The 26,053-nt window shown below is 55.2% G+C and overlaps 3 protein-coding genes across 10 annotated transcripts; all 3 read right to left on the reverse strand.

The window, feature by feature from the left end:
• Positions 1-89: 89 nt before the first annotated feature.
• Positions 90-12,073, reverse strand: LOC144011532 (activating molecule in BECN1-regulated autophagy protein 1B-like). 3 transcript variants are annotated; one of them, XM_077511663.1, is made up of 19 exons: positions 11,919-12,073; positions 10,389-10,563; positions 10,264-10,322; positions 9,154-9,337; positions 7,870-8,042; positions 7,046-7,115; positions 5,690-6,966; positions 5,534-5,620; positions 5,250-5,456; positions 5,095-5,175; positions 4,444-4,547; positions 4,251-4,361; positions 3,997-4,185; positions 3,759-3,913; positions 2,036-2,175; positions 1,748-1,858; positions 1,488-1,669; positions 1,299-1,403; positions 90-1,113 (listed from the first exon to the last, which is right to left on the reverse strand). In XM_077511663.1, the coding sequence occupies exons 2-19, from the start codon at positions 10,524-10,526 to the stop codon at positions 725-727; spliced, it is 3,762 nt and encodes a 1,253-aa protein (XP_077367789.1). In that variant the 5' UTR covers positions 10,527-10,563; positions 11,919-12,073; the 3' UTR covers positions 90-724. The 3 variants fall into 3 exon arrangements, with proteins under 3 accessions (XP_077367789.1, XP_077367790.1, XP_077367788.1); XM_077511664.1 differs by lacking the exon at positions 11,919-12,073 and adding an exon at positions 11,499-11,910 and having other exon boundaries at positions 5,250-5,405; positions 10,389-10,561; XM_077511662.1 differs by lacking the exon at positions 11,919-12,073 and adding an exon at positions 11,499-11,910 and having other exon boundaries at positions 10,389-10,561.
• A 379-nt stretch (positions 12,074-12,452) lies between these two features.
• On the reverse strand, positions 12,453-19,568 carry LOC144011534 (NADPH oxidase 5-like). Of its 6 annotated transcripts, none has more exons than XM_077511670.1 (18): positions 19,547-19,568; positions 19,316-19,422; positions 18,784-18,942; positions 18,544-18,694; positions 18,226-18,436; positions 17,914-18,151; positions 17,526-17,679; positions 17,276-17,448; positions 16,718-16,900; positions 16,464-16,596; positions 16,255-16,382; positions 15,682-15,861; positions 15,577-15,621; positions 15,377-15,501; positions 15,216-15,300; positions 13,818-13,917; positions 13,586-13,752; positions 12,453-13,373 (listed from the first exon to the last, which is right to left on the reverse strand). In XM_077511670.1, the coding sequence occupies exons 3-18, from the start codon at positions 18,901-18,903 to the stop codon at positions 13,242-13,244; spliced, it is 2,325 nt and encodes a 774-aa protein (XP_077367796.1). In that variant the 5' UTR covers positions 18,904-18,942; positions 19,316-19,422; positions 19,547-19,568; the 3' UTR covers positions 12,453-13,241. The 6 variants fall into 6 exon arrangements, with proteins under 6 accessions (XP_077367796.1, XP_077367795.1, XP_077367793.1 ...); XM_077511669.1 differs by having other exon boundaries at positions 16,207-16,382; positions 17,526-17,820; XM_077511667.1 differs by lacking the exon at positions 19,547-19,568 and having other exon boundaries at positions 16,207-16,382; positions 19,316-19,409.
• LOC144011529 (protein fantom-like) lies at positions 19,467-25,016 on the reverse strand (the record flags this gene model as incomplete). The annotated part of the gene is made up of 11 exons (XM_077511649.1): positions 19,467-19,720; positions 19,873-20,009; positions 20,081-20,165; positions 20,476-20,662; positions 20,741-20,841; positions 21,308-21,458; positions 21,526-22,287; positions 22,922-23,529; positions 23,593-23,710; positions 24,341-24,454; positions 24,723-25,016. Coding segments are annotated over 11 exons (2,685 nt in total), but the record flags the coding sequence as incomplete, so codon positions are not given.
• Between the last annotated feature and the right edge of the window lie 1,037 nt (positions 25,017-26,053).

Below are 26,053 nucleotides of genomic sequence, written 5' to 3' on the forward strand. Positions count from 1 at the left end.
CATCACGTCTGCTTTTGATCAAAGAGCTGACATGGACAAACGCTCAACTCATCCATCCGTCAAGTGCGGACAAGAAAACGAGAGAGGAAAAGTGTCCAACTTGTTTAATGACATCACATCTAATCGTCCCGGTAAAGACTGACGAGAGCGGCGTTGGGGAGCCGGCAGCGGGAGCGGCGCTGTGACCAGCTGACTTCAGTGTTAACCAATCAAGTAAAGCCAGGAGGAGCTTGGCCAGGTTGCCGCGGAAACGCCACCTGCGACCTGACAATCACCATTCGGTCACGCACACGTACTTCAAAGAGGAAATGTAAACGCCAAACCTTTCTAGTTTGATTGGGGAGGAGTCAGAGGAGCCAGGGGGGAGTGGCCTACGCTCAAGTCTCTGCTCAGGGGACCCGACCGACAGCCAAGGCATCGCGAGCGGCACGTTTGGCACATGATCCCGTTCGCACCTCTCCGATCCATTAGGTCAGCGAGCTGCGGCTAAATCACGCACACGTGCCACTTGCGGAAATGGGAGGAGCTTCAGTCGGAAGAAACCGTCAGCAGAGGCGGAGTCACAGTGTTCCGCAAGTGTTCAAAGGTCACATGGCGCCGCACGCAAAAACGGTCGGCAGAGGAAGGCGGCGCTCGAGCCGGCGCCCCCGGTGGCAGGAATGTTGGCGCCGCTTTGGAGTGACGGCAAGCGCGCGCCGACGCCACTGAAGGTCCGTCGAGGGCACTACCTGCTGTACGGGTCGCCGTGGAAACTGTTGTGAGGGGAGGGGGAAGAAGAGGAGGGACCCAACGGCGACGGCGATGGCGACGGCGAGTCCTCGTCCGCTCGGGGCCCCCAGGAGGGCGCCGGGCGCTCGGGCCGGTCGCGGCCGACGAGCGACGACCCCGAGGCGGCGGCGGCGGCCCTGCCGGCGGTCCTGCCGGCCCTGGCGCCCGTCTGCGAGCCGCGGTGGATCCGATGGCTGACGATGATGTTGTTGCCGAAGCCGCCCATGGACGCCATTGTGGTGCTCTGCTCGCGCTGCACCACCGCCGTCATGCCGCCCTCCGCGATCAGGCGGCGGATTCGAGCCAGAGCGTCTTCGCCGGAACCTCCGCCCTCCGGAAGGTCGCCTGCAACCAAAAACACGTTCAACGCGTCCTCAGACGGCCGTCTCAAGGCCACCTGAGCTAATGCCCGAAATCAGGCGAGCCGCCGTCCTCGAAAGATGTCGCCGCCACGTGATATTCCGTTTCAAAAACACAACCGTGCCGAGCGCACCTCAAAATCCAACGCCCTCCCGTTGCATGCCACGTACCTGCATTTGCGGCGACCTCCGCCAAGGCTCGGCCGCCGTCCTGTCCTCCCGCGTCCCGAGACTCGAGTTGGCCGTCGGCCGCGACAGCGGCGGGCGCAGGCGGGGCTAAAGCAAAGGAAGGAGACGGAAAGCGGATGAGCGGAAAGGTCAAAGTGCGAGGAGCGCGCACGCCAGACACAATATCGGTACCGGCTTGCGGCCGGGCGTCGCCGGGCTCGGAAAGCTCCGTTTGGGTCTCGGCGTTCTGCAGCTGGACCACGGGCGTCTGCGTTCCTTGCGACGTCACCGAGGGGGCGGGGTTTCTGGGCTGAAGACCAATGGCGTTCATCAATCCCATGTCGCGGTCCAGCCTCCATCCCGAACGACTGGGCCTGAACAAGAAGCGAGCGCGTTGGCGTTGGCGTTGGCGTGGCGGGCGTTTGCCCCGGCGGACGAGGCCCGTAACTCACCCGGCTCGGTCGGAACCCCGCGTCCGCCCGCCGCCGCCTCCGCCGTTGTTGACTGCGAACAAAGGCTCCGCGCCCGACTCGGCGGGACTTTCGCCATCGCTGCGGTAGAACCTGAACAGACGCACGCGTGTTAATGAAGGCGCGCGCGCGCGCACGCAGGAAGCGTCGACCTCGTTAACGTTAACGAAGCAAATTGAAGGTCGCGAGGCAGCAGACTTCCCGTCGCCGGTGAGCATCAACGGTAATCGCATCACGGCATCCGCTGGCTCGCGGCACGTGAGCACTCACACGGGCCGGCAGATGACCAGGTCGCCCTTGTTGGTTCCGTACGCCAGACCCATCCCGGGATCGGGAAGCCAGCGAGCCGAGTTGATGCTGACGTGACGCCGCTGGTCCGGCGCCATGGGGTAGACCACGTTGAAGACCATCTGAAACACATTCAGATCATCGAGCCAGCCAGCAAACAAAGCAGGAATTTCTTGCACAAGGGCTCAATTTTCCACCAAAAGCTGGCAACTTTCAGTCAAACGCACGTCAACAACAGGAACTTGAAGCTCGCCGGATGCGTGCTCCCCGTTCGCCGCGTCACCTCGCCGCTGACCAGGTCAAAAGGTGATGGAAATATTGCCCACTTTGGTGCAGCCGATTTGGCAAAATTGCACTGGGGGAAATATTGCTATGCCAGGCATACATTGTACGCAGTGCAAAAACAAAAAACAAAAAAACATGGCCGTATGCAAATTGCACACAGTAATCCCACAATCCTCGACGCGGCACATGATTGGTTGCATTATAATCAACGTTGCTCCAAGGCCAATGACAGCAATGCATTGTTTACATCTGCCGGTAGCAGCATGCTGATGCTAGCGAGCATTAGCAAGCTAGCAAGCAAGTTTATTGATTGATTCAATTATGTTTTATTTGATTCTCTGTTCTTATTGCTGCTGGACATGAACATTTCCCAGAGGGAGCCATCCCAAAGGGATCACTAAAGTCAAGTCTAAGTCGTTCTGTTAGGACCTGAGGAAGGATGCGTTTGTTTCTGCACCAAAACGGAACTTATTGCCCCCAAGTGGCATCAAACAACTCAAGTGTAAATGAGCCCCTGGGCCCGCTCACAGGTTGGGAAGAAAAAAAACAAATAAAAAAAGATGAAACGGCAGACCAACTATTGAACCAGTCCAGGACACGAACCCTTGTCAAACCTTGGTGGCTTGTCAACATCGCCTGCCTTTAACAGGAGGAATAGGCTCACTTTTTTTGCCACATAAACAGGTGATGTCGTGGCCAGCTAGGAGATTTTTATGTTGTTTAGCCACATTGGCTGAAAAGTTTCATGAGCCAATGCCAACCCTGCTAGCTGACTGAAGAGAGGAAGGGGGGAAAAAAAATCATTTTGACCAATCCAAAGTCTTGAACATGCCTTGTTCTCTTCGATGATGCAATGTTAATAAAAACGTCGATTTTGGGCTCTCGTGAAAAGTGACCTTTTTGGAGGTACGAGGTTTTGGCCCCCTACCATTGAAATGGTATCCAGAATTTTGGACCCTGCGGCACCCCACATGTCGTCACATCTGCAAGTGTGGACTGAAATGCACCTGCAGGTTTCCGCCAGAAAACTTGCTAAGCCTGGTGGTTGGGGACGGACGGACAAAGTTCCTCCCGTGATAATGTGGCTGTGGGCTTTGGGGAGGAAGAAGCACATGCCCAAATCAGAAATCATGTTCACCAAAGTGGGCGTGGAGAAAAAACAAAACAAAAAACACAACATCCAGTCATTACTGACAGTATTTGGGGGCCGAGGAACACGTGGTGGGCCGGCGGGCTAATAAAATGTGGTGGGGAAAGCCCGCACCTGCATGTACAAACAGCTGTCAATCCTCTACTAACCATAACGCGCAGGCTTCCTTTTTTTTGTTTGAACGCTTTTGTTGTCATTCGGCACGCCTGCTTTGCAGGGATGCCAGCAGCGCTCTTTGTCCGTCTGTCTGTCCGTTTCCATGGCACTCACCCTGATGGAGGTCTCTCCTCCGTGCGGCTGCTGCAGCCGGAAGACCTGCGCCACCATGTGGTCAGTGGTGGGATGCAGCAGGATCCTGCGAGAGGCCAGGCCCACCATCACGTAGCAGCCCAGCGGCGACAAGCTGACCGAAATGGCGTTCGGACCTGCGGGAGCAAAAGCGGCACGGTCGGGACGGCGATGAAAAAAACGACGGACGGACGGACGGAGGCGAGGACGGGAACGCTACCGAATCGTTTGGTATAGAGCATCTCGCCGAGGTTGTGCGCCGCCAGGGAGTAGATGGCGAGGATTCCCTCGTCGGGAAAGCCGCGCTGACTGCTGGGAATGAAGACGGCCAGCAGCTGCCCGTCGGCCGAGATGTCGCAGCTGGCGTCGTTGTAGATCTTGCAGTTGGGCACCAGCACGTTGACCGAGGCTGCGCGCAAAACAAACGTCAACAGGCAGCTCGCCAAGATGGCGCATCAGCTAGCGCTCGGGTACCGTTGCTGATCTCGGGCAGGTCGAACTTGGTGAAGTCCCACCACTGCAGGCGGTACGTCGTGTTGGCGATGTTGCTGGCCACCGCCGACTGGCCGTCGCCGATGGACGCGCCTGGTTGGGAAGAGAGCGAGCGGACGTCAAACGAGTCGTCTCCGGTGGCGTTTGCAATGGAAAGGGAGGCGGGCGCTCTTACTGGCGAGCACCCTGTTGACGGACGAGTGCGTGGCCAAGCCGGGCTGGCCTCGCTCGTGGTGGAAGATGCCGGCGTACGGCAGGTACTCGGGAAGATGGAAGCGCCTGCGCCAAAACAATCACAGCATCAATCTGGTGACGCGTTTCCAGAAAACAATCGAGCAGAATTAAAAGATGCTTGCGCATTTGGCAAACTTGTCTTTGGAAATGTTGAAATTCAATCGGTGCGTTTCCAAAGAGGTTGCGCAGCGGTCACCGCTTCCTCTTGCAAATGAGCCGCGCGGTGCGCCGAGGACCCGACATATCTCGTCTATAAGCGGCACTCTCGCCAGACGACATCATCATCATCATCTTTTTCCTAATGCACATCAGCAGTAGATGACAATCTTTCCCCATTTGATACCAAATAAAGACAGTTTGAGGGTCCATGGGAGTCATTTGCTGCATCCTCCATTTTCCATGAGAAAAGAAGGGGACAGAGTTTACTCTGTCATTTGGCAAATTGGGTTCACATCTAATTATTGAACAGAATATCGTGTGGGTACTGAATATTTGGACATTTTCTAAAATGTCTGGGAGGAAATGAGTTTTTGATGACTGAACCAGAAACACACCCGTGTGTCATTTTCCCAAATGACGGCTGCAAACTCACCTTGGCACAAAGCGACCCAACGATGGCGCCGACATCCTGGCGTTCCGCGGCGCCCTGTGCCGCGCTCGCTCGCCGTTATCACTGAAACAACAACAAGGGCGCGGTTAGCCGCTGCCGCCGACGGCCACGCCCGTCACCAGCGCCGGCCGACTCACTCCAGCTCATCAAAGTCCACGTCCGCGTTGTCCACGGACGCCGGCGCCGGCGCGCTCGCGGACGGCCCGTCAGAAGGCGACGCCGCCGACGATGCCGACATGGCCCGCAGGCGGTTCTGCTGGTAGCGAGGCGAGCGCTGGCGGATGCTGTCCCGTCTGGACAAGTACTGGATCATCCTCTGCGCATAGTACGCGGCCGGGGACAACCTGGACGGCGCCGGATGAGCCGCGCGGGTTAGCGCACGCGGCGGCTCATCCGGGGCCGACGCAACCGAGCGGCTTACCTCGCCGGGTCGGGGTAGATGGGGTGGTCCCGAGATCCCGTCACGTCGTAGCGAGACAGAGACATCAGCGAAGACTCCAGAAGTCTCCTGGCAGACAAAAAGAGGTGAAGACGGGCATCGGCAAAGACTTCTCGCCCCCCGCCCCACCCCGCCTACCTTCTGAGGTCGTCGTCGTCCAGGGCGGTGGCATCCACGGGCATTTCCTGGCTTAAGGCCTCGGGGGGCTCGGCGGCGGCGGCGGCGGTGGCCTGTCGGTACACCCGCTCCCACTGGGCCGTGTCCTGGTTGTACACCAGGCCCACCGTCTGCTCCGACTGCCGCTCGCCCTCCGCGGCCCCCCCGGCGCTGGGGACCGGCTGGGCGGGCGCCGGAGAGGGCGAGGATGCCGCGGCGGAGGCGGACGAGGTGGAGGACGTCTGGTTGGTGCGCTCCCAGCGTTGAGAGTCATGATTGAAGGTCAGCAGGTTGTGACACGCCCGGCAGCGGTTCAGGTGCCCGCGAGAGCCCCCGCCGGGGGCGCCCGGGTCCGAGGCGGGAGGGGGCGGGGCCGGAGGCTGGTAATGGATGACGGCAGCGGACGAGGAGGGTCCGGCTCCGTCCGAGTCGGCGTTGTTATTCACCAGCTCTCGGCTGTGCTCCTGGGCGCCCCCCGGCGGGGGCTCCGGGTCCCGCATGCGCTCAATCTCCAGAAAGTAGCGGCTCAGATTGCACTGCAGCACGTTGCGAAAGGAGGCGGGGTTGGAGCGGGAGCCGTCCCACAGGGGGTGGTGCCCGCTGCTGGTATTGGAGCCGTCCCCTGGCTGGTGGAGGCCCCGCCCATCGCTGGCCGAGGTGTACACCGGCGAGTGGGAGGAGCCGTCCTGCTGACGCAACACCGCCAGGAGGCTGAGCGAGGACGACGACGAGGTCCTGGGCGGCGCCACGTTGGGGCCCGCCTCGCCCTCCCTCACGCTCAGCAAGCTGCGCGTCCAGTCCGGTCCCGGTCCGGAGGCCGAGTTGGGCTCGCCGCCGCCGCCGCCGCCATGGTAGAGTGAGGTGAATGCGGAGGGGCGGGGTTCCGAGGGCTGGCGGGGCTCGGTGCGGGCCGCAGAGGAGGAGGTGGGCGGGGCCTGGGGGGCGTCCGACGGCATCGCCGGGCCGCGATTGGCCGAGCAGTGGCCGCACATGCACGCCATGCCCAGGAAGCGGGTGCAGCCCACAAAGGACAAGCCGCGCTCGGTCCTGGCAAAGTGGCCCAGGGGGGCGGCGGGCGGTTCGGCCGCGTCGGCCGGGGGGGGCCGCGCCTGCTCGCCGGGAGAGCGCGACGACAGGATGTGCAGGAAGTTGTGCAGGATGGGCGTGCGGCGGACCGGCTGCGGCAAGAAGGAGCGCTGGCGGAAGTGAGGGTGGGGCAGCTCCACGCTGTCCATGGGCACCTCGCCGTCGTCCTCGCTCTGAAACGCGCACAAACGTTGGCACCGGCCGACCGAGGCGGGGCCCCGGAATGGCCCCCCGCCGTCGCCGGCAGCTCACCTGTTGATTGGACGAGGGGTTCACGATGGCCGTCAACAGGTTGTGACCCAGCGGGTCAAACCTCACCAACCTGAGGAACGCACACACGCACGCACGCACGTCATGGACCGGGTCGCATGTCACTCCCGCGGTGCAAACGCTTGACGCGCCGCACAACAGGAAGTGCCGAGAGCAACTTCACGTATCGAGAAAATCACAAGCGAGACTGGACGTGATGGCGTGCCAAAAAAAGAAAGGAAAAAACTACATCAGCAGCAGCATTTGGACCCATGTTGAAGTCATGATTTAATATTGCATATTATTTTATGGCAGAAGTCTCGTCAACTCCTCCAAACTCGCATCATCGGGTTCAACATGACATTCTTTGGCTCACGTTGATTTGTGTGAAATTGAAGCCTCCTGCATTTTCAATCTGCCGCATCGCATGACATCTTTCCAATCTCATTGATTTCATCTTGTACTTGGATTGTCACAATCCTATTGGGACCTTGTCAACGATCCTCTTCAACAAATAATTGCAAGAAAAAGCCAAACGGCTGTTCCTGTTTATACTCGTTGGCCTCTTAGGGGCAGTGTGGTGCCATGCGTGCATGATGCAAAGTGTAGAAGATGAAAGTTGATGAACGGGGATGGCAGAAGCACCACAATGGTGGTGCCTTCAGGGTCCCTTCACAGTTTGCACACACGGCACCACCATCCTTTTTGTGCCATGAGAAAGCTTTTTGAGAAAGGTGCGAATTTGGTTGACATTTGGCCGAATTGTCGCGCCCGAGCGCTGGTGTCAAGTCACGTGATCACGGCGCAAGGAGGCGGCGGCGACCCACCGCACTCGCTCGGCGTCGCTGGCCGTCTTGACGGCGGCGAAGGGTTCCGGTCGGCTCCAGTCCCAAAAGTGCAGCTCGTTGTTGGTGGCGATGAGGAGCAGCTGCGCCGTCGGGTGGAAGGCCAGCGAGGCGATGGCCACGTTGCTGTCGGTGAACCAGCTCTCGCTGCCGCCCTGCCAACGCGCGCACACACTCAGCACATTGGATCAAGCGGCCGGCAAACGCACTTCCAGCGTGCACGTTTCCTTTCGCTACAATTTTACTGTCTGCGGCGAGTCCTAAGTGACTTTCTCGGTTGAAGAATGATTTGAACATTTGAAAAGTCAAACGCAACCTTTGCAACTGCTCAAGTTATCGCCTAACGAGGGTCTTTGAGCAATCGTGACATGTTTCCGTTCTATTGTGGGAGATCATGCCTGAAGATGGATTTTTCCAAATAGAAATATTGCAATACTAGTGCTGATATTTTTTGGCCCTGTAAATAAATCTACTGTACACTAGAAATAAAATGGTCACATGATTCAACATACTCAAATGAATTTACACAAGGAAAAGATGACGTTTAGATTGCCAATATGCGTTCCCATTATCAACAGTACAATGTTTTGTTTTGTTTTCAATGTACTTAACTATACTTGATAATTCTTCTACCAAGACAGACTTTAGGGAATGTGTCATAAAAGCAAAAGTACCTAAACTGAGAACACTGATTTTCATTTCAAAGAGAATTAAAAAATAAATAAATAAAAAATTCCTAGTTCCAACATAGAAACAACAGTTCAAGGTGAATTGAAGGAACAAATAGAAACAATAAAGTAGCACATCAGAACCTTTTTTTTTTTTTTATGGTTCATAATGTTTGGAGTTGCCGTAGCATGACATCATCATCGGCCACTGTCGGATTGGCTGTTTGCTAGCGATGTGATGCAATTGATGATACAGTCATTCAAATGGGATGGAAAAAGCACATTTACTTCTTCCCAATTCTAAACGAAAGCGTGACGGCGATTGGTCTGCCAAACAAACGCCGACGGCGTGAAAGTCACGAAATTGACTTGCTTGCACTGCGACATCGACAGATAAGCGAGAAATTCGACGACGTTGCGGACGGTTTCTTGTTTATCATGGCCGATTCATTTTGTCTTGTGCTCCCGTCACTCTAACGTGGTTATGGGACCCAATAACGATACTACCAAAAAACAAAAAACAAAAAAAAGGGTACGGTTAGGTCGGACTTGATGGCGGGGAGGCCCGGCCAGTCTCGGGCCGTGTTGCTGAACTCACGTGCAAGTCCCAAATGCGAACTTCGCCATCAAGGCACCCGGAGGCCACCAGGCCAGGAATGGTGGGGTGAAAGGTCACACACCAGGGGGTCCGGCGGTGGCCCACCAGGGAATGGAGGCACTTGCCGGTCTTGACTTCCGTGATGTAAATGTTGTGGTTGACGTGCGTGGAGGCCATCAGCGTCCTTCAAGAGCGTTGCCATACAAACACACACAAACAAGTCGTTATGCTCCAGACACAACCGCTGGACTTGACGGTTATACAGACCCAAGTCCTGTCCCCTGTGCAGTACTTGCACCCCCGAGACTACGTTGGACCAGGTCATGTCATCAGCCACACATTTTGCAGACCAATTCATTCCTCTTATTCAAGACACACACGCCTCAAACTGCTTCTTTTTTCTTTTGTGAACAGATGAAGTCGTTTGCACACACTTGTCTTCGGAGAATACTCAAGAATCGGCAAGCAAACGACATCACCATTCAAAGCTCAAAGGAACTTTTTTTTTTTGCATCTTCAAGCATCACAACACCGAAACGGGATTGTCTTTCTTTGGATACACAATAGTGCAAATCTCAAAGGCATGATCTGATTATGAAAAAATAAAGTCAAGTGTGAAAATCCGGAGCTCGCCATCTTGCCAGTCACCTCGTCAATGTGCGCAAGCGTGTGCTGCAAGTTGCAACACGACGTTTGTCACTTGTTTCTCGCTCTCGTTTCTTCCACAAATGACGCCAAGTATTGCCGTCATTTACAGCCCATCGTCATCTACTGCCAACAAGCGTCAGATGAGCTTTTCGGCCTTCCTTCCGGAAAGACAGCCAAAGAATAAATGGACGGATTTCAAGCGTCACATTTTGTAAAGGCAGCAAATGTTTATTTGTCATCAGTTGGCAAGCATTTGCAAGAGCTTTTCTTGCCCTTCAAATTTCAATCTGTTGAAAATGTTTCAAGTCAAGTGGAGTCGCATGGTTGCCAACTGGAGGAATCCAAATTTGCTTGGGAAAGGGTCAACATGGGGACCAAAACAGGCCCAACCTCTTTTTTTGGGACGGCTTTCATGCGAGCGAGCGGAAGGAAGGAAAGAAGAGCGAAACGGGCCATCCTCACCTGTCGGGGCTGAAGGCCAACAGGAAGGTGGATCTGGGGCTGTCGGGCAGCTCAACTTTCTGCGCCAGCACAAAGAGGAAATTGTGAGCCGGAGCGGACAACGAGACAAGACGTTTGGCGCTCACCTGACTCTGCCACTTCATCCAGCGCACCTTCTCCTCCACCAGCAAGTGCAGGAGGCGCTGCGAGCCGCACGTCTGCCAGCCGCGCTCCCGCCGCAGCAGGAGGTGCACCGAGTTCCTGGGACCGGACGACATGGCCATCGCCGAGTGGCGGCTTCCGGCTCGGCTTAGGCTTCCTCTTCCGGGCGGGGAGGCGACAGGGTGACGTTAAGACAACTCAACGAGGACAAATGCGCTTGATGACGGAAGTCATTGATGACAGTGATCGCCCCAAAAATGAAATGTCACGGGTTCGAATCCAATACTACATTATTATTTATTTATTTTTGAACAATTTCTTTGAGGCAATCGGGAGTTGCAAACGAGCAGCTTTGTTTCACGTATTTATTGAAGAATTCAAGTGTTGCTGACTTCTCCGCAGACGCGATTGCTGCCTTTGAACAGACGAAATGTGTCGTGATTAATTGGCTCTGAGAGTTACGCCGTAGTTAGGCCGGTAATGCGGATAACTGCCTCTTGCCGGTGACAAAACCAAATGAAAACTTTGAAGCGAGGCAAGAGGCACGCCCGGTGCTTGGCTCTGTCCGACGATTAACCAATCAGAGCCGTTCACGGTAAAAATAACGCGAGCAGCAGAGTTGCTGGTCACGGCAAAATAGCCACTGCCTATTTTATACATGTTCCTCTGCGACGACCTATTCCTTCTACCATCCTCTCCGAAAATGTGTTGCTCGTATTTTCACGGCTGCCAATAAGCCTATTTTAATAACATGAAAATATGGTTTGGCATTTGACAGCCTCTCTGGAGTGGCATATTACAGAAATTACGCAAATTAGATAGATAGATAAGCTATTTATGTCTTATGTCGTGTAAAGACGACTAAATGGTGCAGTCACGTACGAAAAACGGAAAAGTGACAAAATGTGGTGGTCGGTTCAAAGCCGCTCGGCGACATTTTCTTTTTCGTCCTTTCAAGCAGCTACATCCATTAAGTCGCCGAAATCTCAAATTTGGACAATCGCATGGGTGAAAACGTGTTTTACGTCGGCCTTAAGTTTACACGATTAGTTAAGATAAAGAAGATGATGATGGTGTCTAAAAGGAAGGCCTACCTTTCTTCATCTTTGGGGATGCTAACGTTAGCCACGGAGCTAGCTCGAACCACAACGGGGAAAAAGGCGTCGGTTGGAAAAGGAAAGTCGATCTTCTGGCGTCTTGTGCTCAGCAACGGCGTCCACTTCCCCGAACAGACAACGTGAGCATTTTGTGTAGGCACAGAAACGGCGTTCGCCAACACTTTGGTCCACAGTTTGACAAGCTGCACAGCGCCGAGTGGCTCCTGCGTAGCCAGCTAGCTAACGGCTAGCCGCACGCCAAACAGGCTGACCAACAGAGCGCCGAATACTACTCATCGAACGAACCGACCAACGCAATCCAAACTAGCGTGTCATTCACAAGAGTATTGAATAAAGTTGAAAAAAAATAAATAAAAATACATTTAAAAGAGAGAGCGAGAGAGAGATTTCACGCACCCGTCCAGAGAATCGTGCCGTCTTTAAAGCGTTGGAATTTTTACGATCGACATAAAGTGTCGTTTCGAATGGATACGCAGACAGCTCGATACGTCAGATGACTGCAACGTCGACTGCTCTTTACTGCATCATGTTCTGTTTCACGTCCAGCACTTTGTATACAGACATGCTTCTTTTAAAGTGCTTTATAAATAAAGTGGAGTTTCTTCCAAAGTGTGTGCAAGCAAATATTGAGTTGAGGGTACCAACAATTTAGTTCGGCCCATTTTTTTGCATTCTGTGTAAAATTGTGTCCACTTTGACTTTTTTGTGTGTGTGTGTGTGTATTTCCAATGCACATCAAAGACAGAAACACATTGATACCAAAAACATTTGCAACAAATTCTGGGAGAAAAATTCCCGAGGTGCCAATAATAATTCATCCATGACTGTAAATGAGAAATCTCCTGAATTTGTTGGACTATCTAAATAACAATAGAAAAACACATTTACATATATTATCACAAAATTTTCTCACAAAATGGACACCAATGATTCACCAAAAGCATTTTGGTGTATTTAGCAACTGCCATGATTACAACTGTTGACATTAAAAATGAAGAATTCCTACTATAGCACATTGCAAAGAAAACAAAAACTCAAAATGTAGTCTCATGTATGAAACAGGTGTCAAGATCTGGTCGAGGGCCCGAGTCCTGCATGTTTTCCAGGTTTCTCGACTCCAACACACCTGATTCCAGGATCGTCATCAGGCTCCTGCAAAGCTTGCTGATGAGCTTAAATATGAATCAGCTGTGTGGAAGGTGGGAAAGGTGGAAAAAATGCAGGACTCGGGCCCTTGAGGACGGGATTTTGCCACCACCGCTAGAAAACGATTCCAAATGAGTCATGTTAGCAGCGCTACGCATCAGCTGTGGCTAGCTAACGTTGGCTTGTTGGCAGTGCTAACGCTAGCTTGCTTTCATTGAGGCTGCATGGAGGGCAGAGTTGTGTGGGATCGTCACAACGACACCTTTTGATAATTGCGTGCCACACGCGTCGGCGAGGGCCGGACGCGGCTTCAGTCAGACCGCACGGCCAAAGCAGAAAAACAAAAGTGCCCTATTGAAGTTGGATGCAAAACGTTATCTATGATCCAAAAAGCTCATCCCCACAATGGTGGCGGTCAAGCTTTACATAACACAATCTATTCGAGTGCAGTACATCTTTCAGTGTTAAAAGCAGTCAAGTCCGTTGGCGGTTGTAAAGATGCGCTTGATGTGCTGCCGTCCGCCCTCGTCTGCCACGCAAGTACAAAGAACTTCGAGATGGAAACGTTTGACTTCAGAAGTTTTCCTTGTAGAAGTTGAAGCCAAAGTGTTCGCACTGAGCTTTGATGACTTTGGCCAACGCTGGAGAACCGCAGTAGAAGACGTGAACTTTTCCTTTGTTCTCCTCCGAAACTTTCTGGAACACCTGACCACGACCACGACACGACACGACACGACACGACACAACACAACGAACACACACAACGTTGTAGCGTGACCACACGACATCATGTCGATTTGAATGATTTCAACAAAGGAGCCAGTGGAAATGAGCATTCGCCAGCTCCGCCCATTTTTAGCGCAGGCTGATATTTGGCTGAGCGGCGACGTTGGCGCTTGACGGCTTCTCGTTCTCACCTTGGCCCACTCGGGTCGTCCGGGCTGCGTTCTGGTCCTCAGGCCTGTGATGGAGTCTCGCTTCTCCTTCTTGGCCAGTAGGTCCAGCGCCATCTGCAGGCCGATGGCCTTCATGTCGTTCTTGCACAGGGCGGACGTCATGTACATGTGCATCTCCAGGAAGCGACCTAGGACAGGAGACGCCATTGAGGTCACACACGCCGTCGGTGCCGCACCCGCAGCCGGGCGTCACCTTCGGGCTCCCCGTCGGCCTGGTCCATCTCCAACTTGGTCAGGAGGCTGACAAACCATTCGAAGGACTTCTGGTCGCGGTTGATCCAGATGAAGTCAACCTGAAAGACCAGCACAAACCTGTGTGGGCGGGACTCTGTTTAAAGGGCCAACATCTGCACCCAAGTCTTTACCTCTGTACCCGATAGTCAGCGAAATGGACTCACTTGGCCTTGAGTGGTCGCGTTGCCATTAGATTTTTTTTTTTGTTACAAGCGCTGGAACCGCTTTTCAGAACCTCCTCGGAAGCAGTTCTTTTTATTTGTATTTTTTTCACCCCACACAATCACGCACGCGTACAAACATGGTCTCCCGGGCGGGGAAGCGAACCCTCGCCACCTGCACCGAAGGCCAGTAACGGTACCACTCGGTCATCTGGAGCCCTCCGAGGCGGTTGTTCTAAAACACAGGCTGACCGGGGCCGTGACATCACCGTCTTCTGATTGGCCGACATGCACACGTCCATTTCCTGGTTTCAAAGCCAGTGAGACAGACAAGAGCTGACTACCGGCACCGTCATACCGTCATACCGACAATACATATTTATACATTTCACTGGTCGAACAGGTCGAGCTTGAGGTCATACGTTTTGAGAGCGCACGCAATGAAGTGACGCCGGGAATGAGATGTCTCCAGCCCCAGCCCGGATCCTCGCCGGCTCGACGGTGGCGCTTCCCTCCCCCCTCGGGGATGGCGGCAGAAGGCTTGCGACGCCAGCCGGTTGAGGACGGCCAGCCGTTGGCTCGGAGATGCGGCCAAATAAACGAGAGCCGGTGACGAGCTTTGCATGCCGCTCACAGAATCCCGATCGCACCATTTCATCCACGGAACATATGAAATGGTAAATATGGTTTATCAATATCAATGTGCATATAACCGTGTATACTGTATTTTGTCTCGACGACCAACATTCGAGTCGTGAAGCTTTCGAACAATGATAGCAAACAGGATGGATGAAAGGGCTCCAAGAACTCAACCTTGACGGACGCCACTTCGTCATGGCCATTCGATCGGATTCAAAACTTCCAATGGTCTCACAAATCAAGCCTTTTGCTCCAAGTCAGACCTGAACCATTTTTGGATTTTTTCCCCCCATTTAGTCCTACCCAGGTTTCCAACCAGTTCAACAGTAGAGTACGATCTACCGTATCAAATGCCACAGCGAGATGCAAGACTCGAACCTTTCAAGTGTTCAACTTGATATCAGTGAGGTCAGAATCCAAGTGATGGATTTTGTCGCGAGGGTGTTGATGGTTCAAAACGCTTGAAAACCCCTTGGCACAGCTTTCAATCAACAAGCGCTGTCGGGTCACCTTTTGCCAATTTCGGCGACCCGGACGAAATTTCGAGACGGACTTACTTTGCGGAGCTTCATTTCGCTATCCTTAATGTTCTCGCACCACGAGTAGTTGCAGTTGGGACAATTCTGCTTCCTGCGGCGGTACCTGGTGGGCACACAAGCGCACGGCCTGACGTGAAGGATGTGGGCGTCGGCCGGGCGTGGCGGCTAGCGGAAGGCACCTGTACATGATGCTTTGCAGGATGGAGGCGAAGGGCGTGATGCCGATGCCCGCCCCGATCAGAACGGCGTGCTCGGACGCAAAGATCTGTCTGGTGGGGGTTCCGTAGGGTCCGTCCACGTAACACTGCGGCGTGCGGGAGCTCACGTGACCGCCGCGTCAAAGCGCTGCCTGCCGGCCAGCCAGCCAGCGTTTGCTCACCTTGATGTTGCAGAAGCGGTGATTCTCGCCAAATTTGCCAGAAACCTTCAAGCACAGCAACTTGCGTCAGCGGGTGATGCGAAGCGATCGCTTGCGGAAACTCACGTGATCGACTTCTCTCAGGGGCGGGGCCTCGCCCCTCTCGGCGGGCCCCGCCTGGTCTGGAGGAAGCGGCGGGGTGGCAGCCGCCCGGGAGCCGTTGTGTCGGTACATGGTCAGCTCCACCGCGTTGTCCTGGTTGGACGCCACGGCGGCGTTAGCGTGCGCCGAGCCGGACGAGTCCGCCTGCGGGCGCATGCAACGATGTCGTCGGCCACGCTTTCTTTTCTCTTTACTGCCAAAGCAATCAAGTTAGAACCCGAATCAACTCCGAACTTGATTGCTTTGGCCTGAGCACAAACGGTGGCGCGCTTGCCAATGACAATCCACTAATTAACGAGGGGCTCCTTTTTCATTTTTTTTTTTTTTAATTTGGAATAAAGAACACTTCTTTTCTGTTCTCTCTCGTTTGTTTGTTTGGCTAACTTGTTACTTAGTTACGAGGAGCACTTTTTGTTTCCGCAGCAGCGGATGACTTTGTTGTTCTTTTGTAAATCGAGGCTGCTGTTGGTGCGAGCTCGACGCCCCAACCCTGAAGAAGGGACGCAGACGCAGACGTCTCGGTGACGCCTTTCCCACCCGAGTCTCGCTCAGCCGTCCGCTCCGCAGGCTCGCCGCCAGCCTCCTGGGACTCGGCGGCTGGCGGAAGTACTCGTACAGGCGGTTGGTCCACTGGCCCATGGAACGGATGTGCAGCCACAGGCTGTCTGCGCACACGCACACACAAGGGCGAAGGTTAGCCGGAGCGCCGCACCACGGGGGAAGGAGATGCCGAACGGAGGTGGCACCGGATTGCTCCGGAGCGCTGCTGATGGTGAAGGGGTGCCACTCGTACTTGGCGATGGCCGGAATGTTGATGTACACGTAATCTCCCGGCTTGAACTGGAAGAACTGCGGACGCTTGATGACCAGATGAGTCACCTGTTGAAGACTCGAGACTTGTTGAAGCGGCTCGTCACCGCGCGGCCGTAGCGGGAGGCCACGGCGGACGTAATGGAGCGGCTGGCGATGGCGCCCGCCGGTCGGTCGGTCGGTCGGCCACCTTGGACGGCAGCAGGTTGACCTCCACGATGTAGAGACCGCCCATCCGGGACACGGCGATCCCGATGATCTTCTCCAGCAAGAAGAGCAGACCCGGAACAACAAACCACTTCCAAAAGTTGGCGCAGTGGACCATGAGCAGTGACCACACCCACACGTAGGACAAGTGAGACCAGTAGAACACCTGCCAGGTTAAGGGGCGGAGCATATGACTGGGCGACTTCAGTGGCAGGCACTCAAAACAAATTGGACACTGTCAAAGTACGACATGACTTTAGTTCTTTGTACAGTTCTGTTTTTAGCATGTGGTCCAAATCCGGTCGTGGGGGATTTATCACTAGTTTGAAATGTGTCCCTCCCCCAACACACCCGATTCAAATGATTGATCAGGATCATTATCAGGCCTCCGTGGAGCTTGCTAATGAGCTGATAAACATTTATTTGGAAGGTGTTTTTTGCAGATGATCTTTCATTTCTTTTCAGAATGTCATTTTTGGAGCGAATCGGCGCATGTCCTGGTGCGGTGTCTGTATGATGTTGCTGCGTGGAAGCCTCTTACTTCAAAATGGCCGCCGCGTCGTACGAAGGTGCTGGAGCAGAGCCCCATGAGGCAGATGAGCACCTGCAGAACCACGCCCGTCACCGACGCCGTGCCCTTCACCCAGCCGATGCCGGGCCGCGTGGTCAGCAGGTACTCCCAAACGCTGAAGCCGCTGCGCTCCGCCAGCTGGACTGGAAGACAAACACGCACGAGCAGTCGTTGGACCAGTCGGGGGTTGTTTCCAGGAAGTCCGCCTCGACGAGCGTACCGAAATTGAGGACGTGCGCGGCCGTGTGCACAAGCGTGTATCCGAGGATGGCGTAGCCCACAATCTGATGTAGCAGAATGTTCTGGTCCAGCGGCAAAACCCGGACCACCCAGGTGGCCCGCAACCATGTGAGACAGCGGCGCAGCATCAGGACCTCGGAGGAGCACACGCACGCATGCACGCACATCAGCAGAGCCCGCATTTCCGCCAAACGCTTTATGACGCCAAGCCTGGAATAAAATTCCCTTCCAAGCGGCGGACCATCGGGGCCAGGAGTTTTTCCAAGCTTGGCGTCCTAAAACGAGGTCGTCAGTCAACGACGGGGCAGACGGACGTGCCCGCGCACGGTGGCACACGCCGGACACGATGGCGCGCAATTGGCTGTTACCGTGACCAAGGTGCAGTTGAAATTGAGGCACTGCCCGCATCCTTTGGCCAGCATGTAGCAGGCGCTGCCGCGCCGATGCTGCAGGACGGCGCCCACGAAGAGCGCCAGGCTGAGGCAAGCGTACCCGCACAGGAACAGGAGCTTGCGACTGTTGTTTTGCCAGTAGGTCGGCGTCAGGTAGCGGGGAGTCTGCCGCTGCTTCCGCTCCGCCTCCGGAGGCTTGAGCCAGTTTGCGGCGCTGAGGAAGGAGGCACAAAGACGGCGGAGTGGCCGGGCCCGGACGGGGCCGCGAGGCCGCGAGGCCGCACCCACCTGATGGTCAGGTTCTCCATCACCTCGGGAAAGTCTTCCAGCTCGGCTTTGAGCTCCTCGAAGGTGATGGCGCCGCTGCTGTCTTTGTCGGCCGACTCGAACAGCGCCAACGTCAGGTCGTCCAGTTTCTCCTCCGGCAGAGAGATGGCGCTCTCGCGCAGGCATGACTTCAGCACCGTGCGCAGCTCATCCGGATCGATAGAACCGCTTCCTGTGGGAGCGGCCAAATCTGGAGCACATCAATGAGCTGACCCGGCAGACGGCAGTCAGGAACGACACGCTCGGCATCTTTCAAATAGGGGAAATGGAATGCATCACCGTCCACGTCGTACACCCGGAAGAGGAAGCGCAGCTTGTCCGTCTCGCCGCCGTGGATGAGAAGGTCGAGCGCCTCCAGCAGCTCGTCCAGGCTGATGGAACCGCTCCCGTCCGAGTCGAAGAGCGCAAAGAAGCGCTCGGCGAAGAAAGACTGGCAAGGCAAAGGGAGGAAGAGCGGAGGACGGCGGGCGGGGTCACGTGACGCCCTCGGACGGCGAGCGAGCGAGCGAGCGGACCGACCTCTTTGACCTTGAGAGCCGTCTTGAACTCGTCCAGGTCGATCTCTTTGTCGTCGCCGGCGATGCTCTCGAACTGCTTGGTCACCCACTCCAGCCAGCGCGCGTCCTCGTCGGCGCTCATCGCGGACCGCTTGAGGACCACCTGCAGGTCTGCTCGGGTCTGCAAAGTCCAAATCAAGCCGCGCAGTGTTACCGAGTCCCTCCAGCAGCGGGCCGGACGAGCCACAAACCCTTTCAAAGCTTTTCACGAGGACACAAGTACAGTCCTCCGTGTCATCGAGGCCACATCAAGTGGACATGACGGATCCAAAACAAAAAACGCTCGTCCGTCAATTTACTGCTGAAAGTGCCAACAAAAATAATCCGAACCATAATTGGCAAAAATATTTTGCTGGAAAGCCATTTTCAAACGCAGGTCCGAAGTGACAAGCGTCAACAAGCACAAACAATTCGACACGCCGCAAACAAGACGCAAACTCACGTGTCAGATTACTCGCACGCGCGCACGCTTGATGTGCGAGCAAACTTTTTACCTGCTGTTGCTGTCGGGAGTCTTCCTCAGCTGCCAGACAATCTTCATCAGCGGCTTCATCGTCAGCTGGAGGTGACAGGGAGCCACCCAATAAGATGGAGGCGGAGTCTTATGTGTGTGTGTGTATGCAAATACAAAAGGTCGTGGCCAGAAACATAGAAAAGATGTTTTTATTTGACATAAAATCATGAGTCAAGCAAAAAGTGCAATTGTTCCAACATGAGTCCAAGACCTGCACCAGGATCTCGGATCTTGCTGTCACGCGACAGGATGCGACGTCACGGCGGCGGCAGCGCGCCGGGCCGGCCGTCGTCGCGCTCGTCCAAGATGGCGCGCAGCGTCCGCACTCCTTCAAATGCAACGGCGAGGCTGCCCAGTCGCGACGCGGCGTCCTCCACGTCCACAACTGCAACGCACGTTTGGCGTCAGCGTCAGCAAGCTGCCCGCCGGGTTGGCGTGTTTGAGCTTCCGCTTTCACCCAAAACATTGAGGGGCGCAAATGCGGGACAGACGGACGGACGGAGGTGAAGGAAGAAGAAGAAAAGCAGGCGGTCCCACCTGGGAGGTCCACGCGGACGACGTCATCCGTTTGCGTCAACAGGTGGGGAATGTTGAGGAAGGCCACGCCCACGTCCTCGCACTCGCGCTCTTGCTCCTCCTCCTCCGGCGGCTCGCTCACCACCGTGAAACGAATCCTGCCCGGCAACAAGGAGGACGGCGAGTGGCGGGTGGGCGGAGCGTCGAAAAGGCCGACGTCCGGACTCACCTCTCCATGTCGGGCTTTCGTCCTCGCAGGACGTCCTTCAGGAGTTGGCGTCTGGCGGCGGCGCCGGCCGCGTCCACCGCGATGACTGACAACCAATCACAAAGGTCAATGAGACGCGTCAGCCGATGGATCGAAACCGCTCGACGACGTCGATGGATTTGCGCGTTCCACAGATTTGCCGTGACGACGAGATGAAGAATGATGAAGAAAAGCAAGAAATCAATCGGGCCGTCGCCGTGACGACCGCTTGATGACAATTTTGCTCCAATTTGCACAATTGCACTTGGCTTGACTTTGCTTTTTGTGTTTTTGTTCAAATCCTCGTGATGCTCCAAAACGTGCGACGAGCGGATGAAAATGAAAATGAAAATGAAAATGAAAATGAAAATGAAAACCTCTGCTGAAGTTGAAGGCGAGGCTGCTGCCCGGCGGCGGTTTTGGCAGCGAGACGGGCGTTTCCTCGGTGGCCATGTCGAGGAAGTTGAACTCCACGAAGAGTCGCACCACGTTGCCGTCTGCGCGCAAGCGAGACTCCGCCTCCAGGCTGAGCCACGTCACCTCCACGCGCACTCGCTGCGAGCCCTGAACGCACGCACGCACACGCGCACACGTGACTGGCCTGGCTCCGCCCCCACGCCCTCCACCTTGGACGGCGCCGACCTGCGAGGCCCGTCGGCGGAGGATGTCGTCGTCGCTGTCGGATGTCGAGGAGGCGCCGGCGTGGCGTCCGGACGCCGACTCCAACGCGCCGCCGCCACCTGCTGGCGAGGACACGTCAACGCAACATTTGCTCACTTCACATTCGCTTGACGACAAATCAATCGATACGGATTTGATATCTTGCTTTTTGTTTTGTAACTTTCTACAATTTTTGGGCGGATTTTCATCAAGCTGAAGAAATGACGCCAGCCGGACAGGAAGTCAAGGTAGATTTCAAAATAAAACCTTTCCAAAACACGTTTCCGGACACGCAACACAATCGTGTGACTTGCAGTCGGTGCCGATTCCGGGCAGAAACCGCACCACGTCCGTTCCGCAGTCAGTGTGACGCGTTTTGGCCACAACGGCTGCAAAATCTTGTCAAGACGATGAAAGAAAGATCGGCGCATGCCGAAACCCAATTGTGGTTTTTGGGGGCGTGGCAACGCAAATCTTTCCATTGGCCGCTCGGCCACGGAACACGCAAGTCGTGATGAGGGGCCCGGAAGGTCACGAGGTCATGCTCACCAGGAGGAAGGCGGCGTTCAGGCTCTGCGAGGTCAGAGGTCAACGGCGGGTGCGGTATGAGGAGCTGACCTTCAGAGATCAAAGACTCTTCGTCGTCGTCATCATCTTCTTCTTCTTCTTGCACGGGCTGCAGCGGCTTGCCGGGCGCCACCTGCAAACAGGAAGTTGATGAGGAGGCCCCGCCCACCAGACCGCCTGTTTGCTGCGCTTGCGCTCACCTGCGGACCAGGGGGCGGGGCTTCTCGGAAGGTGACTTTTTTGGCAACCTGCTCGTCTTTGCCCGCGAGCTTCTTGGCGGACGTCGGCGCCGTCGCCGCCTCCCGTCCGCCGTCACTGCTGCCGGCGAGCTTCATGGCGGGCGTCGGGGCCGGCGCCGGCGTCTCCCGTACGCCGCCGCCGGCGAACTCGGAGGGCTCGGCGTGGCTTTCGGACAAGGCGCGGCCCGGCGCGGCCTCCAAAGGCTGCGACGGCGGCGACGGAGCTTTGCCGCTGTGGAGGAAGGGCGACTTCCACTCGAGGGAGACGTCAATATGGCCGACGTGGCACCCGCTGGAGTCGTGGAGGTCAAAGGTGCCTTGGAAGCAAAAGCGTTGCGCTGCATTTGCGGCTGAAGCCGAATCCGGCCGCGGCCGCGCACCTGAAGAAGGCTCACCTGCGATCCGCCGGCCGCGCAGCAGCGGCGCCAGCGGGACGGCGGCTTTGCCCAAATAGCGGTCGGCCTGCGGCTCCTTTTCGTCAAAGACGTACAAGGCGAGCGCCCGCGAGGCCAGGTAGCGCCGGAGCTCGTCGTCGTCGGCGGCCATCCGGAAGGTCCGGACGTCGGCGAAGCTGGGCTGGCGGCAGTCGTGCACGGTGGCGGTGGGGTGGTCGGGGAAGCCGAACAACTTGTAGACCACGTAGGGACTGGGAAGCGCCGAGCATCTGGAACGCAGGCCGCCGCAGCCGCGCACTTCCACCAGAAGCTCCGCCTCCGACTCCGCCTGGAAGCACAAGCGGCTTTCACAGTCAGCCGCCGGCACTTCCGAGCACGCCGGCCGCCCCAATCGGCGGAATCGAGGCCACAAAGGGCGGCAACGAAGCTCCGCTCAAATGGATTGTTGGATGCAGCAGCTGCTTGAAAATTGACAATTAATTTGGGCTGGGGCCAACAAAAAGAAAAATGATTTTGCAGCCATTGCGGTCGATGATGATTTGAGTGAAATAAAGCCAAGCAACATTTTTTAACGTTTGACAAACTGTCGAGACAAACGAACATTCCAGCTTTAACTTGATCTTCGTAACGATTGTTTGCAACGATTGTCACGACGTTTTGATTCGTCCAGCATTCGTGTACTCGCTCCCAAAACCGGAAGAAGAGTCCATTTTCTTTCGGCAAAGCCGCGTCAGGCCCGTTTTTCAAATGGGCCGTTTTGAAAATGGCAAACAAACGAAATTGATCTCATTTGCGGCGCATCCTCATTTCATACGATGCTGGCAGACGAGTGGAATCGCTTCATCGGCACGCGGTTTTGGTTTCACGGGAGTTTTCGTCTCCCGCTTTCTTGGCGACGCGTTTCAATCGCTTTCTCGCCGGCGGCCACTTTTGCATTTGCGGCTCGAAAGGCGACTTTCTACCTGCTGGTCTCGGGCATCGGGCGCCGCCAGCCGCTCCGTCTCACCGACGGGATGCCGCAGCTTGAGCCGATACTCCAGCCAGCCGAAGGAGGCGCCTTCGCCGCCTTCGCCGCCTTCGCCGTTTCCTGAAAGCCAAACGACAAGGCGGTGACTCGCGGCGGGCGGCGCCGGCAAGCACTCACCGAGCAGCGGCAGCGTCCCGGCCGCGTCCCCGTCCCGCAGGAGGCGGCGCAGATCCAGCCGCGCCGAGGCCACCGTCTTCCAGCGCAGTCCCAGCGCCTGATGCATCTCCACCAGCAGCGGGCGCCGGCCCACGTAGGCCAGGAAGTCCCGGTCCAGCTTGACGGCGTAACGCGAGGTGAAGCCGTAGCGCGGCGCCGGGCCGGTCGCCAGCGGCGTGGCGTGCAAGTGGAAGCGGTAGAAGGCGTACGTGCAGAAGGTGGCCGGCGCCGGGTCGCCCAGGACCTCCAGGGCGTCCGCCGACAGGGTGGCGCCCGCCACCTCAACTTCCACCAGGTTCTCGCCCTCCTCCAGAAGCGGACTCAGAGGGTCCGCGTCCTCGGCGTCCTCGGCGTCCTCGGCGCCGTAGGCGGCGTCTCGCAGCCGAGCTGTGGAGCGGCCACCGGGACGTGAGGCCAAGGCGGCGCCGCGACGGCGACGACGACGCCTACCTTCCAGTTTGCGCATTTTGCCGTCCTTGGCGGCCAACGTCTGCGCTTGAACTTGCAGCTGCTGCGCGCGCAATCCTTCGTCAGCCTCCATTTTCTTCCGCGCGCTTTCAAGCTCCAGCTGCAAACACGTCAAATGAAGAGCCGGCAGATTTCGCGCTTTCCTTCTCACCGGCAAAACGGAGCCGCACTGAGCGCCAAAATAACCGACTGACGCTCGCGACAATTGCTCGCAAAAGGCAAAACGCACAAACACGATTTTGGATGGCGTCAGGGGAAAGAAATTGACAAGAAGCGCTCGATCAGGCAACATGTGAAAATGTGCTGGCAACGGAGAAAGCGGCCGCTCCGATTCTTGCAATTCTGCTCTGTCCGAAATGCCGATTTTCAAAGAAAGACGGCAAACCAAAACAAGCCGATTGTCCGATGAACGAAACTTTTTGCTGCTCATCCAAATGTGAAGTCGACTCGTCATTTCCCTTTGCAAGCACATTTTAGACTAAAAAAAAAAATTGACAACGCTCGAGGACAGAAAATGGCAAGAGAGGAAACGTGTCGCGATTGCGCAACACGCTGACATTTGGTGACATGTGGTGCCTTTGAAAGGCTCCAAAAGAGTCGAAAATCTTTCTTCTTTTTTTCCCGTTTGCATCTCCATCGTGTCCTTCGTCAACACAAGATGTGGGCGGGGCTGAGCACCGCCGCTGCAGCCCCGCCCACCGCCAACAACGTCGGTCGGTCGGTCGCTGACCTTGAGGTCGCCGCTGATGCGACTTTCCACGGCCAGCAGCCGGCGAACCTTCTCCAGCTCCAAGACGAGTTCCGCGTCCGCCGGCGACGTCGGGAAGCTCCGCCCTCCGCCCGCCTGCGGGAAGACGACGCCAAAGGCGGGAAAGCAAATCATTTGCACATGCGTTTGCGTCCGACGTGCCGAAAATCTTCAGCGGCGACGAGCCGGACGGAAAAAACCTTTTGGAAAGCGCGGCACATGTTGTGGAAATCGCTTTTCTTTTGACGTCAACGTGTCCTTATCGACGGCCTCGCTCGTCAATCAAATCGACAATTTGCTTCGTGCCGACCGAGCCACAAAAAGGCAAAGCGGGGAAGTCGAGATGGCGGCCGCCGTCGCTCACCTGGCCGCCGTCGCCGTCGCCGTCGCGTCGTCGAAGCTCATCGAGTTCCCGCTCGCGATCGGCCAGCTGGCGTTCCAAGTCGCGTTTTTCTTCCCGGACCTTCTCGCACGCATCTGAACAAAGGACACGCCTTCTTATCAGGTGGGCGGGGCACGCTGACAAACACCACCTGGCCTCCGGGGGGGCGGGGCTCGGTGCAAAATGGCCGCCGCGCTCCCAAATGTCACGTTGGAGTCGACGATGACGTCGACCTCGACATCGTTTGCATGATGAGGATGATGATGAAGATGATGAAGATGATGATCATTCAAAGCGCCACATCAGCAGTTCGGATTGGTCGCAGGTGAAGATTTTGCTCAAATATGAAGTGGGCGTGGCTTCACGTCACATCCATTTTACGTGCTTGGTTTTGTTTTTTTTCCCTTCCATAGTTTTAGGAACGGACACCCCAAAGTTTTGGACAAGGAAGTTGTTGCAAAACTTTTCGAGTCATTTTCACACTGCACTTGTTTTTTTCTGGGTGACGGGTCAGTCAGGATGAAAGCTGAAAGATGGCTAAGTGCAGTGTGAAAAGGCCTGAAGAAGTTGCGTCTGATGTGGCGTCCCGAACATCCTCGCACGCAATTTGGTGAACAGCATTTTCACGAGTGTCCACTTGTGAGCGGGCGGGGTCAAGAAAAGAGAGAAAAGAAAGAAAAGAGAGAAAAGAGAGAAAAGAGAGAAAAAGAGAAAAGAAAGAGAAAAGAAGAGAAAAGAGAGAAAAGAGAAAAAAGAGAAAAGAGAGAAAAGAGAGAAAGAAAGAAAAGAGAGAAAAGAGAGAAAAGAGATAAAAGAGATAAAAGAGATAAAAGAGATAAAAGAGAGAAAGAAAGAAAAGAGAGAAAAGAGAAAAAAAGAGAAAAAGAGAGAAAAGAAAGAAAAGAGAGAAAAGAGAGAAAAGAGAGAAAAGAGAGAAAAGAGAGAAAAGAAAGAAAAGAGATAAAAGAGAGAAAAGAAAGAAAAAGAGATAAAGAGAGAAAAGAGAGAAAAGAGATAAAGAGGAAGAGAAAAGAGAAGAAAAGAGAGAAAAGAAAGAAAAGAGAGAAAAGAGAGAAAAGAAAGAAAAGAGAAAAGAGAGAAAAGAAAGAAAAGAAAGAAAAGAGAGAAAGAAAGAAAAGAGAAAAGAGAGAAAAGAAAGAAAAGAGAGAAAAGAGAGAAAAGAGAGAAAAGAGAGAAAAAAGAGAGAAAAGAGAGAAAAGAGAGAAAAGAGAGTAGAGAGAAAAGAGAGAAAAGAGAGAAAAGAGAGAAAAGAAAGAAAAGAGAGAAAAGAAAGAAAAGAGAGAAAAGAGAGA

This window comes from Festucalex cinctus, unplaced genomic scaffold (genome assembly GCF_051991245.1).
Source record: "Festucalex cinctus isolate MCC-2025b unplaced genomic scaffold, RoL_Fcin_1.0 HiC_scaffold_186, whole genome shotgun sequence".
Taxonomy (NCBI): domain Eukaryota; kingdom Metazoa; phylum Chordata; class Actinopteri; order Syngnathiformes; family Syngnathidae; genus Festucalex; species Festucalex cinctus.

Coding starts and splice junctions, on each gene's coding strand:
- LOC144011532 (XM_077511662.1), bottom strand. Junction 2,176..3,758: donor GAGGAGAGACCTCCATCAGG/GTGAGTGCCATG, acceptor AATGTGTTTCAG/ATGGTCTTCAACGTGGTCTA. Junction 1,670..1,747: donor CGGGGTTCCGACCGAGCCGG/GTGAGTTACGGG, acceptor CTTCTTGTTCAG/GCCCAGTCGTTCGGGATGGA.
- LOC144011534 (XM_077511669.1), bottom strand. CDS start 18,903: ATGAGCGCCGACGAGGACGCGCGCTGGCTGGAGTGGGTGACCAAGCAG. Junction 15,301..15,376: donor CTGCAAAGCATCATGTACAG/GTGCCTTCCGCT, acceptor TGTGCCCACCAG/GTACCGCCGCAGGAAGCAGA. Junction 13,374..13,585: donor GACGACCCGAGTGGGCCAAG/GTGAGAACGAGA, acceptor GGTCGTGGTCAG/GTGTTCCAGAAAGTTTCGGA.